This window comes from Plecotus auritus (assembly GCF_963455305.1).
Source record: "Plecotus auritus genome assembly, chromosome: 2".
NCBI lineage: Eukaryota > Metazoa > Chordata > Mammalia > Chiroptera > Vespertilionidae > Plecotus > Plecotus auritus.
Window position 1 is genome coordinate 182378376 of NC_137771.1, and position 15666 is coordinate 182394041.

General features: G+C 42.2%; 1 protein-coding gene across 1 annotated transcript; it reads right to left on the reverse strand.

Moving 5' to 3' along the window:
* Window positions 1-506: 506 nt before the first annotated feature.
* ADIPOQ (adiponectin, C1Q and collagen domain containing) lies at window positions 507-12650 on the reverse strand. The gene is made up of 3 exons (XM_080655630.1): window positions 12557-12650; window positions 3690-3911; window positions 507-2777 (listed from the first exon to the last, which is right to left on the reverse strand). Exons 2-3 carry the CDS (start codon window positions 3901-3903, stop codon window positions 2257-2259), a joined length of 735 nt encoding a protein of 244 aa, XP_080511756.1. The 5' UTR covers window positions 3904-3911; window positions 12557-12650; the 3' UTR covers window positions 507-2256.
* Window positions 12651-15666: the final 3016 nt, after the last annotated feature.

Here is a 15666-nt window from a genome sequence, read left to right on the forward strand (position 1 = left end):
AAATTTGACCTTTCCGTGCTGGAGTGTAGAGCTCCTCTGAATCTGTGTGTTTGCACCAATTGGGGGCCGGTGTCTGGGGTTCGCAGATGTCAGGTGGGTGCCATAGTTGTAGATTTTCAGGCTCCAGATAACATCCACTTTCCCCTTCAAAATGGCGCAGTATCTGCTTCCTAGGCCGTCACTCCAGGAGGGAACCCAGCAGCAGTGGAGGCTGCCTGGTCAGGGGACCCCCATCCAGCAATCCCCCACCATCTCCTGGAATATAGCTATCCCTCAACTCACCAACAAACACTCCCTGTGTGACCCTCAGCTGTTCTTTCTATCTGCTCGGGGACAAGGCTCAGGACACATCTGTCTATTCTGCCACCATTTTTTCCTCCTAAGAGGTAACACTGTTATCTCCCACGGAAGGTTTTTCTTTTTTGCCTATTAATCTGAGTTGAGTTTACCCCTTCATTCCACTCTGAACCCCATGTCTTTCTCCAAAAATGAAAATAAAAGCCATGTGATGCAAATGCTTCTACTTTTAATGCTGAATGATATCTTTATCTTTAGAAAATAATAATATAAAAGCATTCAAAAAGACAAAGTTTTATATGTAGAAATAATCACTGAATGAATAGCAATGCATGTATAAAAGGGAATCATTCAGAATTTAAAACTGTAAGCAAAAAAATGGGTTTTCCATTTCTAATTTATACAGAATGCTATTAATTCTGCTTTCACTAAAACATTTGAAGAACATCCTGAGAAAATATTTACCACTATCAACCACTTGTAATTCTTTTTTTCTTTTTGAGGAATATTTTATAATTAAAATTTTTATATATTTAAGGGGTATAATTTGATGATTTGATGTAGATATACATTGTGAAATAATCACCACAATGAAGATAATTACCATATCACCTCAGAGAGTTTTGGGGATTTGTGTGTGTGTGTGTGTGTGTGTGTGTGTGTGTGTGTGTGTGTGTGTTTTAATAATTCTTAAAAAAACAAGAATAGATTCAGAAGGCCCAGGTCTTCCCAAACCCAGTTGTTACTCAAGGAAAGAATGGTTTTCAAATTCCTTCATGGGTTTTTGTATTACAGGCTCCAACTATCTCCTCAAGGAAAAATTCTTCAAGTGTTCTGGAAAGCACAGTCATTCCTAACCTTGGTTAAAATTATTCAAATTATACAGTGGAACAAGCATTAGGTGCTTAAAATCAGAGAGCTCCTAAAATAACAATATTTTTGTTGATAAGAATTAGTTACATGAAGAGGCTGAAATGGAGTTAATTCTGAATAGATGTGGTCTTCGTGAGACATTGATCAAGGTCCTGCAAGAGGACTCAGACATGTAGAAAATGTGGTACTTCTGGGAAGTTGTCCTTGATCTGAGATGTCTCCCACTCCCAGGGCTCTCAACCAGGATAACACATGAAGAAACACAGGGGTGCAGTATGTGAGAAAGGTTTGCAGGGAAGAGTATCATATCAGAGGAGCTTCCTGACCGGGTGGCTTTTGAGAACCAGGGAATATTTCAGCATGTGGAAATGGAGGTAGCTTTCTGGATTAGAGAGAAGAGCATGAGGAAAGAGAAGTTCAGGGGCCATTGAGTGGTCCAGCTGAAATGGGACCTGGTTATAGAACCACTTGTTCTGAGGGAGCTCTCCTGGGAAAAAAACTTAACTCATGATGAGTTAAGGCCCTCAGGTAAGATACATGAGAGATGCCCCCTACCAACATCCCAAGGAGGGCAAGTACTTCTAAAAAAGGACACAGTATAATAGAAAAAGTTCATGGCCCCGAGTGTGATTTCTAGCTCCACCACTTTATATCTGGATGATGTTAGGCATTCACTTAACTCTCTAGGTCTCAGAACCCCAAATGTAAAAAGAGGAGAATAATATCTTTTCTGTGTACCTCAGGGGATCGGCATGAACTTGAGGAGAAACTGTGGGCACAGAATAGCACTGTCCTGTGTCAGTTATCTTGTCATGTATGTTAAGCTCCCCAGTAAATGCTATTATCCTTCAATTGACACTATGTACCAGATCCTTGCAGCCAGGGAACATATATCCTTTAGGATGGAGAAGAAACTATATAACTTTTTTAAAAGGTACTTGATGAATGAATGAGTAAATGCATGAATAATGTTCAGAACTCTCCAACTGAATAATAATATCAGTCTTCTAACTACACTGAAAACCCTTGGGCTATTCTTTGACTTCTGGGTTGTTTGGCCCAGTGGAGGCTCTGGTTAAGTGGTCATTAATTGGTGTCATGGTAGAGAAGGAAGCCTGTGAAGGTGGAGTCATTGACATTATCTGCATAGATCCCATTATGTTCCCCTTCCCCATACACCTGGAGCCAGACTTGGTCACCGATATCCAGATGGAGGAGCACAGAGCCAGAGGCTTGGTCCAAGTCCTTGTCCTGGTATTGGTCAAAGGTAAAGAGCACAGCCTTATCCTTCTTGTAGAGGCTGACCTTCATATCTTTTAGATAGACTGTAATGTGGTAGGAGAAGTAGTAGAGCCCAGCAATGTTGCAGTGGAATTTGCCAGTGGTGTCATCATAGTGGTTTTGCTGATTGTAGAAGATTTTGGTAAAGCGAATGGGAACATTGGGAACAGTGACCCGGGTCTCCAGTCCCACACTGAACGCTGAGCGGTATACATAGGCACTTTCTCCAGGTTCTCCTTTCCTGCCTTGGACTCCTGGAAAGCCTCGGGGACCTTCAACCCCAGTCACTCCAGTTTCACCAGTGTCACCCTTAGGACCAACAAGACCTAAAGAACAAAAAGACCTCAGTGACCTCAAGAAACAGAACTCCTGCCTAAGTTGATTCCAACCTAAAACACTGTCCCTATGGCCCCTATATACAACCTGCTTCACTTACAGAGCAAAGAACCAGTGGAAGCATCCAAAGGGGAGAGTTATATCTCCTATTTCCACATCCTCCCCAGCAGGCTTCCATTAATTCTTTCCAACCTTATGTCCAATAAATCTCCATCATTGACCTGTCAACTATGTACTGTCTCAACCAACCATACTTTTGCTCTCTATCCCTTTGTGTAGGATGCCATCCCTTCTTTGCTCTGTCCACTCATCTTTTAAGACCTAGCTTAAGACCTTCCTCCTCCTTAAAGCCTCATTGTTAATCTAAGTTTGCTCTAAGGGCACCTTTTCTCTGTTCCATAATTTGGAATTTGTTCACATTAAATTTGGCATATTTGGAGTGGACTTCCCAATAGTAACCTTTCACAGTCTTATGCATTAGGCTTCTCTTCTTAACTAGACCAGGAGCTCTCTAGGAGCAAGACTGCGACCTGCAGGAGGTGAACACTAAGTGTGGTTGAATGTCACTGCATGGAATGGAAATTAAGGGCAAATGAATAGAAATAGGAATATGAACAAATTGGGACTAGGGATGGATGAGGGTGGGGATGGGAAAGGGGACAGAGAAGGAGATACAGATAGAGCAGAATCAAGGATACTTGATTTTTCACAGGTACACCTATTGTCACCACTGGAAGGCCAACCCAAAATCCACTTTAGGTTGCTTATGAGTGCATAAAAAAAAACTTTGCTTCTTTCCCTTGTCTAGACCTTAGTCAATAACTAATACCCTTATATAGTTCTAGAAGCATTCCTCTACCCAAGAGAAGTCTGATGGAGGAGACCAAAAAACTTGTTCTTACCTGCATCTCCTTTTTCACCTTTCTCACCAGGAGTGCCATCTCTGCCATCACGTCCTGGGGTCCCATTGTGGCCAGGATGCCCTGGGATGCCTGCCATCCAACCAGTGCAGACCCCCTTAGGCAGGGGAAGTAGGACTCCAGGTTCTCCAGTCGGGGTATCTTGACCATGACTGGGCAGGAGTAGTAACAGGAGAACAGCTGGCAGCAACAGCATCCTGATCCCTGAAATTGGACTAGCCATGAGAGACAGACCCCACACAGCACACTCATACTGGATCTAAGCAAGACTCACACCACCTCAGCAGAGTCCACTTCTGAGACTTACTCTCCCAATACTCACCTCTTCCAGGAAGACTTTTCTATTTCAATCTACCTCAATCTTTTTCTGCCCTGATATTTGCAATATTTAACATATTACTTATGGGTAACCACTCTTCTTCAATAGGATTGTGAGTTCAATGATGGCACAACAATGTTACTCCAATTTGCTCATATCTGAGCACAGGACCAGGCATGGAGAAAGCTCCAAGAGTCAACTTGTCAAGAATCCTTCCCTTGAGTTTTCCAAGGATGTTGACTCAGATCAATCCATCCAATTATTTTATTTTTTAAAATATATATTATTTTTACTTCAGAGAGGGAGGGAGAGGGAGAGAGAGCTAGAAACATCAATGTTGAGAGAGAATCATTGATCAGCTGCCTCCTGCATGCCCCACACTGGGATCGAGCCTGCAACCCGGGCATGTGCCCTGACCAGGAATCGAATCGTGACCTCCTGGTTCATAGGTCTACGCTCAACCACTGAACCATGCCAGCCGGGCCATTCCATACCATTCTAACTCCTCTCTCTTGGCTCCTTTTGGTTTCTTCTTTACTACCCTGCCCCTTATTTTCTATGTATGTTCCTCCTCCTTTTTCTCCCATTCTCTTCCTTCCTCTCCCCTCCTCCTGGGTGACATTAGGCCATTTGATATATTACACACATGCATACACACACACACATACATGCATAATGCATACACACACACACACACACACAGCCTTGCCTTGGATTAGTCAGACAATAAGAGATACATTGTCCATTTGCCTGGGCCTCCCTTATCTGCATCTCCTCACATGCCTGATCCCTATGCAGCCTTCAGGACAGTTAAGATGTCATCTTGCAGGAACCCCTTCTGGTTATCTCTCCCCCAACTGGGTTGGTTCTTCCTCCTCTGTGTTCCCCAGTGGCCTCATTTATCTGCAGCATTGCACTTCTTTCACTATACTGTAATTCCTGATTAGCTCGCCCATTAAACTACCTGTGTAGGGGGAGGCAAAGCCTGACACACTACCAGCATAGAGTAGGTAGTAAATAAATATTTTTATAATAAGAAAAAGAAAGAGCAAAAGAGCCAGAGAGATGAAGGAAGGAGGAAGAAAGGGAACGAGAAAAGAAGAAGACAAGAGGCAAGGAGTGTGGAGTATATTTGAAATATGAACTATAGGAGTCCAAGAAAAAAGCTTAAGTGGCACAGGTGGCCAAGGGTCTCTCTGTCTCAGAATCATCCCTCCATAACCCCCTCCCAGAAGATGGTCCTTTACATACCTAGGGACTTGTACCCTCATAGCTTCTGCCTTGATATTAGGGTGATCTTAGCTCCCACATCTGATTGCCAGAGTCTTAGTCTTCCCATCCCTAAAGTACGCCAGAGAGTTGAAAGCACCAAAGAGGGAAATAAGTCCTAGGACCCTGCATCACAGGTATCACTAAGACCTTCTGTCTAGTTTGAAAGGTTAATCCCAAGAACCTGATACTAAACAAAACACAGTCCATATGTATTTTATTTTCCCTAAAGACACTATTTTTCATCAGGTTGCTTACCTCTTATAGATTACATGAAATCTCCAGAATTGGGTTTGGCTTTAGGAGAAACTCCTCTGTGAAGGATGCAGGAAAGACCATGATTGGCAATCATACCTCCAAAGATGTGCATGGTGTCTGGAATCCACTCCTATGCCCCATTACCTGGGCTCTACATGACAAAACAACCTCATCTTCCATATATATGTGTGTATATATGTATATATATTAATCTTTTACATATATACACATACATGTGTGCATTCATTAAAACCAGTAATATAAACACTTTGGAAACTACAGAAAACAAAACAATCCTCCATCCTAATAATGTCTCTGCTTATTTTTAAACATAGTGGAAACATACTTTACATAGAAATTTTATTCCCCTATTTTTGCCTTGTCTTTTTCTAGTTTTTGCAATCATTGTTTTAAATGTGTATGCATTAGTCCATTAAATGGATACAGCCAAAATATATGTAACCATTTCCATCTTGTTGAACTTTTGGGTTATTTCCATTTTTAAAATATTATTTTAAAATCTGTAACAAATATCCTTAGGCATATAGCTTATCACCAAATTATTATATGACATATTCTCAGAAGTAAAATTACTGGACCAAAAACTATGAACATTTTTAAAGTTCTTGATGCATATTCCCAAATTGCAGTGTGTGTATCAAAGAGCCTACCTTAACTACTCTTAGCAGCTTGGGATATTATCATTAAAAACGTTTTTTGTTGTTAATTGACTAAAGGAAACGATACCTCATTACTTTGATCATTAGTGAGCTATACATTTTATTAAAGGCCTGTTTTCTAATTTAATTTTCTATTCTAATTTAATTTTCTCATTCATAATACCCCCGTTAGTTTTTTTTTACTTATGTAATTAGAACACAATGTGCTTTTTGAATTAATTTGTGTGAGCTCTTTATACCAACACTTTATCACATAGCTATGACTCTTTTCTCTAGTATGCAGATTATTCTTTTGTTTATCCTGATTTTTTGGTGACAGAAGTTTTAGTTTTTATATAGTCAACTCTGTTGATATTTTCCTTTGCTTCTAATGTTAAACAGACCTTATTCATGCTAGGGTTTGATAAATATCCTACTTTATTTTCCTCTATTGTTTAATAATAGAATGACTGTTTCACTCTTTAGTCCATCTCTGATATTTTGTTTTAGTGTAAACTACGATCTAAAATACTCAAATGATTTCTTAAAGACATTTGTTTAAAGACATTAAAACTAGTTGTTTAAAGACATTTAATTAAGTTGATTCTCTCTAGTGATCTGATGCATCAGTTGACAAATATCAAGTTCAAATGTGACCTTATACGTAAAGTGAGAATTGAGAATGAGATTGGGTGGTGGATGGAGCGGAGCACAGATAGATGGAGTCAACACAACACAGATAGGAATGCTGCCCCTTGGTGGTTACGAGTCTCTTGTCAAGGCTCACTCTTACCATCTACATGTACCTTTGTTGCCCTCTACTGGGTGGAGAGCTCAGGAAAGTGTTCTCAGTAGCTCCTGGCTTAGGTTTAGCTCATGTCAAGATAAGAAAGGGGGGAGGAAGGAGATAAGAAAGAGCTGAGTTAAATAAGAAACCAAGGAAGAGAGACCAGCCAAGCCCCTTTTGTATTTAGGAAGAATACTTGTTCTGAGACTTTTAAAATTTCATATGTCTTTAAACTTTCCCACTGTTTGTCACCTCCATTCTTTTTCCTTATAGGGTTATCACTAAAACTCCTGAGAAGACCTCTGAGAGGCTCTGTGCTTGTTTCTCCAGAAATTAGAAGGGTAGAATCAATAAGACTGTTTTCTTTTCCCACAGAGAGACAGGAGGAGAGGGTCCAGAACGTGAGAATTGGAAGAGGTAGCTATGGAGAGCCCCAGAGATCATAGCAATGGAGGGCTGACTCCAAAGCTGTTCAGAATGCATTCTCCCAGCTCAAGGAATGGCATTCTGTTTCAACACTTCAGTGTGATCTATTTTTTCCACTAACAGGGACAGTGGGGTTCCATGACAGTGGCATGGGGTGGAGGTATTGAAAGGAGGGTGGGGGAAGATGGGTACATGATCCTAGAAAGTTCCTGAAGGGAGGAACAGATTCTTACTGAACACAAAAATTGTCTTCCAGTCTAATTCTGGGTGGATAATTTTGTAATTGATAACAATTGACAGTTGGTGCAGAGGTGCCGTTTCAAAAAATTATTCAAAAATTGTTTGTGCTTTGTTTGGATATAATAATAGTTACACTTTGATTTTGAAAGACTTCTTTATTAAAATTATTAAATGAAACTGTATGATCTAAGACTCAATTGTGCATATAAAGAAACCTTTCACATGGTTCATGAAGATCAGTGCCAAGTTCCACTTCTAATTCTTCATTGTGTAGAAAGTCCTACCTCACTTGGTATTTCATTCTCACAGCCATTTTGAGAGACAGTATGAGGCAGAAACAGGGAGCACATGCTTCATAATCTCGGTGCTCAGGTGAAAATCATTTGTTCTTACCTGTAACATGTTTCAGTCGAATATTAGTTGGAGGATTGTGTGGCATAATCCATATAATGTACTTAGAACAGTGCCTGGCACATGTCAGTGTTCAATAAATGTTATTTCTGGCCCACCAGTGTGTTCAGTGGTTGAACATTGACCTAAGAACCAGGAGATCTTGGTTCAATTCCCAGTTGGGGTACATGCCCGGTTGCAGGCTTGGTCCACATCTGGGGCATACAGGAAGCAGCCAATCAATGATTCTCTCTCATCATTGATGTTTCTCTCTCCCTTTCCCTTCCTCTCTGAAATCAATAAAAATATATTCTTTTAAATGTTAGCTCTGATTGTATCCATTTTAGAGATGAAGAAAATGGTCTTCAAGGAGGTTAAGTGACTTGGCCAACATCTCCGAACTACACATAGAGGAGCTGGAAATCAAACTCTGACCTTCCAAAGCCCAATAATGAACTCTTAGGCATAACCCAGAGGAGGAAAACAGCTTCAGGGTCACACATCTGTCTTTTGCTATTCCATCCATAGGATGGAGACATCCAATAGCATGAACAGACCTCCAGATCATGATGCAAGTGACCTGGCTCCTAGACTAAGCTCCACCATTAACTCGCTGGGTGACTTACCTGCCCCTACTCCCTTTTGGACACCATGCTCTTTGCCTACAAATGTGATTATTAATCCTTATCTCATTTATTTCACATTATTATTGTACAAATCAATTGACTAAAAGTATAAAAAGTATTTTATAAATGTATGAAGTGTTCCACACATGTAAGTGAAGAGAATGAAAGCAAACAAATATTTATGGTGCAGCTCTGTGGACCACCTCTTTAATCTCATTTCATCCCCACAACACCAGAAGGTAGGACTCAATGCCCACAAGAGAAATCTGAGAACCAGAGAGGTGTGATAACCTCTGCCCCAGGATAACAGGTGGAAGCGTGCAGAGGTGCCATTTGAAATGGAAGGCTGGCTCCTCTCTACTGCACTGGCTTTCATGGCCCCATGCACAGGAGCTGTTTACTTTTAAAATTGCAAGGGCTTGTATGCATGCATATAAGCAGAACCAATGGACACGGACACTAAGGGGGTGAGGGCACGAGTGAGGAGGGCAATGGGGGGATAAGAATACATGTAATACCTTAATCAATAAAGAAAAAAATAAATAAATAAATAAATAAATCACAAGGGGATGATCATGATGTTCTTTGAGTCCTCAAAGGCCATGTTATGATCTCTCATTTTCAAATCCTATGTAATAAAAGCCTAATATGCTAAGTGTCCGGTTGTCCGGTCATCCATTCAACCAATCAAAGCATAGTATGCTAATGATATGCTAAGGCTGCTCAACCGCTCGCTATGATGTGCACTGACCACCAGGGAGCAAACAGTTGACCAGTTGACCAGTTGACCAGTCAACAAGTCGACCAGTCACTGTGATGTGCACTGACCACCAGGGGGCAAACACTCCAACCAGTAGGTTAGCTTGCTGCTGGGGTCTGGCCGATCTGGACTGAGCAAGATGGGCCAGACATGCCCTGGAGCCCTCCTGTGGTCCCTCCCCAGCTGGTCAACCTACCATGTCCCGCCCTGGCCGTGATCATGCACCAGTGGGGTTGCTTGGCCTGGCCTGCACCCTCTTACAATCCAGGATCCCTCAGGGGATGTCGGAGAGCCGGTTCCAGCCCAATCCTGCAGGGCAAGCTGAAGGGACCCCACTGGTGCACAAATTTGTGGACCGGGCCTCTAGTGTTAAAATGTATGAGAAATTCCACTTTGACCTGCTGGAATTTCAGTAACAAGAGCAGAATCTTGTGAAATACAAGGATGAGGTCTCCTTTGGAGCTGACAGGGGACAGAGCCATATGGGGGGAAGAAGTTACCACGCCGGGTGCTAACTCTTCCAGCAGGAAAGGGCAGTAAAGCACAGTTCACACAGCCCCTGGGAGACAAGAGGGGCCCCAGAAACCATCTCACCCCTTCCCTGCTTTTACAAATGGGGGACTAAGGGCAAGGAAAGAGATGCATTTATTAGATTAACCTCAAAACTAACTCGCACACCAGGAGCTTTTACACATTATGCATTTTACTTATTACTTACTAGTATTTTAATCTTTATAAGAACTTCATGAAACAAGGAAAATAACCCTAACTTTTGGGATGGGGAAACAGAGATTAAGATGATTCCTGTGAGATTCCCATCTGGCTTCCAAACCAGTGAGCTTTCCATCACATTACACTGCCTCCCAAAAGGCTTCCCAGACTCAGCTTCTTAATCTGCCAAATGAGATCATGTAAGATGAGGGCCATGAGAACACTTTGAAATTAGCAAGAGTACTTTGGAGCATAAATTGCATGAGGCACTTTTAAATCTGATTTCATTTAATCCTCCCTGTAGCCCAGCTTTTGACTCCCCTATATAGAAGAATGAAGAGACCAAGATGCTGGTTTAAAAATCATACAACTCTTTTTTAAAAAAAAATTTTTTTTCTCTATTGATTAAAGCAGTGGTCGGCAAACCATGGTTCATGAGCCACATGCAGCTCTTTGGCCCCTTGAGTGTGGCTCTTCTACAAAATACCACGTGCGGGCATGCACGTACAGTGCGATTGAAACTTGGGGGCCCATGCACAGAAGTCGGTTTTCGGCTCTCAAAAGAAATTTCAATCGTTGTACTGTTGATATTTGGCTCTGTTGACTAATGAGTTTGCCGACCACTGGATTAAGGTATTACATATGTGTCCTTATGCTCCCATTGCCCACTCTCCCCACTCGTGCCCTCACCCCCCTGGTGTCTGTGTCCATTGGTTAGGCTTATATGCATGCATATAAGTCCTTTGGTTAATCTCTCCCCCTTATCCCCGCCCTCCCCTACCTTCCCTCTGAGATTTGATGGTCTGATCGATGCTTCTCTGTCTCTATCATACAAATCTTAGTTTGAATTATATGAACTCGCCATTTTTAAAGGTCAAAAAATGGTAGAATACTGGCAATTTCACATGGTGCTACCTAATGCTAAATGGCAGAAGCAAGCATTAGCTCAGCTCCCAGGAGGGTTACCTGAAAGCTTTCACTCAGCCCTGGGAAAGCTGTCAGCATCTCCATGCCCAAATCTCTCTCTGTGTCACACACACACACACACACACACACACACACACACACACACACACACACTCACACGCATACACTCATGTTCTCAAAGAACTAGTAAAGCAGAGCATCCATCCACCACATTTTTAGCATCAGTCTCTCTGCACATGAAGGAATTCGTGATTGAAAGTTTCTTGTCTCCAGAGCTTCTACCTCCTGACCTCTGCCAAGTGTCTGTCTGAGGCCGCTGGTCTCCTGACTTGACAAGGAGTAGATGGAAAGTTTGTCCCTGCAGCCACCTTAGAAAGGACAAGAACCAAGTCCTGTGCCTCTCTTTACAACTCCTCAAGAATTCTGGGAGGGTGGCCACAAGGACTGCCAATTAAGCTGCAGAGCTGGCTTTCCACTGTTTTGCTTCATGAACAAAGTAGATACCCTCATGCTCCTCTGGGCGTATTCTGCCAGCATAAAGGGCACCCCTGCTCCCCAAACTTGTTAGGAGGAGCCAACCTTTCCCCTAAGAAAAAGTCACCAGGACAGAGGTGGCTACACCCTGTGCAAGGCTTGATCTGAAAACCAGAACCTTCCCGACGAGGGACCCACATCCTCTGACACACAAAGACTGGCCTGACATCTAAATGCCTCCCACTCTGGCCTCTACATTGACAGCTGGAAACAACCAGGATGCCTCAGACACTGCTCACTGGGGAGAGCAGAATTGAGTTTGGCAAAGGCCAGGCAGACCCAGCTGTTTCTATCAGAAAATGTCTTCTAAAAATAAGATTTTTCATAAGCCCCTCTAGTATATGCCAGGCCCTTTGCTCACTTTGTCTCATTTGAACCTCTTGATCACCCTGTGAGATGTCCCCCACATCTCTAGATATCGCCATATCCACAGATACTCCCAAATCTATAGGCAACAATGTCTCATTCATCTTTGTGTCTTGTGAACCCGTAAAATCTGCTCAATAACATTTGCTGAGTAGAATCACGTGGTAGACCTGGATTTCAAACTCAGTCTGAGATCGGGGCTCAGGCTTTTCCCAAACTGCCTCTTCCTATGCTTCTTTCTGTGAGAATCATTTGATCACCTTCTCCTTTTATCTAATTGGACTCTGGCACTGGACCATTCCTCCCCCTCACTGACCCTAACTTTTTCTCTGGGAAGACATCTTGCCACAGAGTGAACTGGTCAAAATTCAAGATGGTCCCAGGCATTTTGACCAGAGGAACAGTCCCTTTTCTCTTAGAGCTGTGAGAGAATCAAGAAAGCTACCCTGGCTGAGCTTTGCTGTATTATTCGCCATGCTGCTGCAACAGAAGAATTTGGGGGCACCTGAGCCAGAGGTTCCAAGGCAGGGCAGCCATCCCCATCCCCAGCCTCAAACTTTAATGACATTGCTCTTACCTCTAGGTGTGGGATCCACAGACTGCAGTCAGGATGTAAGAGAGGAGGAGATGGCTCGGCCTCAGCAGCCGGCTACTCATGGGGCAGGCAGTCCCCACCTCACAGCTGTCCCTTTCCATTGGCCAACCCTGTGAGGGCCAGAGACCAATGGGCCAGCACCTTGCCCCTGGCAGCTGCCCAGGTCTCTACTCTGGGGAGCTGGGGCAGCCCAGCTTGGTCTGAAGAGGCCAAGTGGAGACTCAGTCAAACCCTCATGTTCCCAGGCCTTGGCCCTTATTTTTGTTTCCTATAACAGCAAAAGAAGATGGGGTAAGGTTCAAGACCAGAAGCAGGAAAACAATATATTTCTGCATCACGTGAGAAATTTCCTCATGTAAAAGGAAATCATCCAATGGTCCAGGAGACCTCCCTGCCCCCATAGATTTGCCCTAAAAGTCAGAGGCACCAGTTACCACTATCACACTCCTGGTCACTGCATATGATGAAGTGTGAAACTGTGTTGGCACTACAGAAAGGAGAACAGGCAGAGGGAGCTGCAATAGAGTAAAAAAAAAAAAATACATCCTCCACTCCCTAGCCTGGACCCCAGATTTGTGAGAGACTATGTGTGTTAATTCTGAGAACTGAGGTGAGGGTAAGTTTCTGGGTGGTGCGGGACAGGGTCAGATTATGACCTTTAGAGGCCCTGAATTCCAAAAGATTATGGCTCCCCCACCCCTAAGTAACTCATATTCAATATAACAGAAAACCTACATAAAATGTGATATTAGAATACCATCTTCCAAGATATTTCTGGTTCCAAAATTCTAAATAAGGCTTTGAGAGCTAACTTTTCAGGTGTGTGTGAGTTTTCTTTTATCAATGCCTTAACCATGTGCCTAATCCACCTATTAGGGAACCTAGCTCTGGGCTGGAGCAGCCTGGAGGACCAGACATTGCCATCCACATTGATGTTCCTAGAAGGCTTAGGCTTGAAATAGCAACATTGATCACCTTGGACTCTTTCTTGGCAGATCCATGTTATATTTTTGAAGGGCAGGATCAGTTGGTTCTTGCAAGCCACAACTTCTGATGCATTAAATGATCCCAGCAGGGCTTAAGATCCCAGTAACAAATTCTATAAGACATTCAGAAACAGAGTGTTTTCAGGCAGAGGATGGGCAAGAAAGTGTCTGCCTACCCCCAAATACCACCTCCACTGGCCACGCAGAGCCTAAAAGTCCACCAACAAAGTAAAATAAAAGTATGACCCAAGGCCTTGACCTTCTGCTAATATAGTTCTATTTTATGAAGCAACATAAAACAAAACCAATTTTACCATAGTCTAATTGATATAAACAGAAGTTAAGTTCCTACAGCATCTCATCAATGTTATAATAAAACATTGAATGAAACGATGTTATTTTAGGACATGCTGTATGCAAATGTTTCCAGAGAAGTCACACTGAGCCATTAACATTTTTTTTAATTATTGAATTTATTGGAGTGACATCAGTTAATAAATTATGTAGGTTTCAGGTATACAGCTCTACAATACATCATCTGTATAATGCATTGTGTGTTAACCACCTAAAGTCAAGTCTCCTTCCATCACCATTGGACCATTAAAATTAATCATGAACCCTCTCCAATGGCCTACTGGCTTAGATAAGGGGCCTGTGAAAATTAGGTTCTATATAGTTTACTAGGTAGTTTGAACCAAGGAGAAAACACAGAGAAATTGCAGCAACTCTCTGTTTCATCACTGTTTCATTTTTATTGTGGCATTTTCTTATTTATTTTGGTCTGTGTTACTATCTTTCTCTACTTACTAGAATGTAAACTTCATGAAATCAGGCACATTGCCTGTTCAATATTGTGTCCCCTTGTCCCTGGAATAAGATCTAGTACAAGGTAGGCAATAACAAATGTTGAATCAATGAATAAGTGAATTGTTATAATCTTCCCTTGGAGATAACTATGATTGTTTCCCATTTTACAAATAAAGCATCTGGAGTTCAATGAGGTTAAGTGACTTGTCCAAGGCACAGATTCAAGATTTGAACCTAGATCCATCAGACTACAAAATCCTTAGGCTTTGTAATACCGCATGTTCTTCACCCCTCCGGGTAGACTCTGAGACCCTAAGTTTTGTGCATGTATTTTAGGGTAGTTTTGAGATTGGCATAAAAAGTATTTTTTCCCAGCCTTAGGGAATGCAGCTGGTTATTGCAGGCTTCAACTATTGCACAGGATGCAATGACTTTAGCCCTAAAATCTCACCAAGCTTGTGCTGGATCGAACTGTCAGCCAGTGACATTGCATAAGTCTGCCATTCTGAGGCCCCAGGGAAATCTGCCAGCTACTACAAAGGCCACCATGTGGAAAGAAGCAATGCTGCTGCATACTGGTTTAGAGACTGTAACTGAAAAACAGTCAGAAATGCCTGGAGGCTAATCTTTTTCCCAGGACAGAACTGTTACTAGAATGAAATAATCAAAAAATGTGATAATTTCCTCCAGGGTATCATGACTACTGTTCAAATCCCTTCAGCATGTGAATTGGGATATTGAAATAGCAGGCCAATTGTCCATGAAGTATGGTTAAACATTGCCATATAGTTTTCCTTGTAGTGATTTTTAAAACATAATCTTAATTGAGCAATAAGCATAATCACCATTTCAAAAAATAATACAGAAGATTGGAGCAGGACGGCAGAGTAAGCATACCCTGCAGCCTTCCATTCCATCCCCAAATCCTCAGAAATGTCAAGAACAGAAAATATTCCTTTATCTCTTCCAAAGATTTGTCTACAATTGCACTCCATTCAAGGCAACCCTGGATACCTCTTAAGTATCTCTTTTGTCCCTCCTGCTTTAAACTAATAATAACCCACTTCTTTTAGCAAGGAGGCCAGTTCAGATAACAACCTTGCATTTATATCTATGAGAGCCTATCCCCTTGGACTGCTTCCAATACCAAAATACTATATCCATCAAGGAAGTTGCTACCATAATTTTGGAAAGGCTGGAGAAGCAAAGGGAGGGAGATGGTGTTGCCCAGACATCAGGAAGTAGCTACAGTCCCTGAGCTGTAGCCCATAAGCCTGCACTCATGCCTGAACAGTAGCA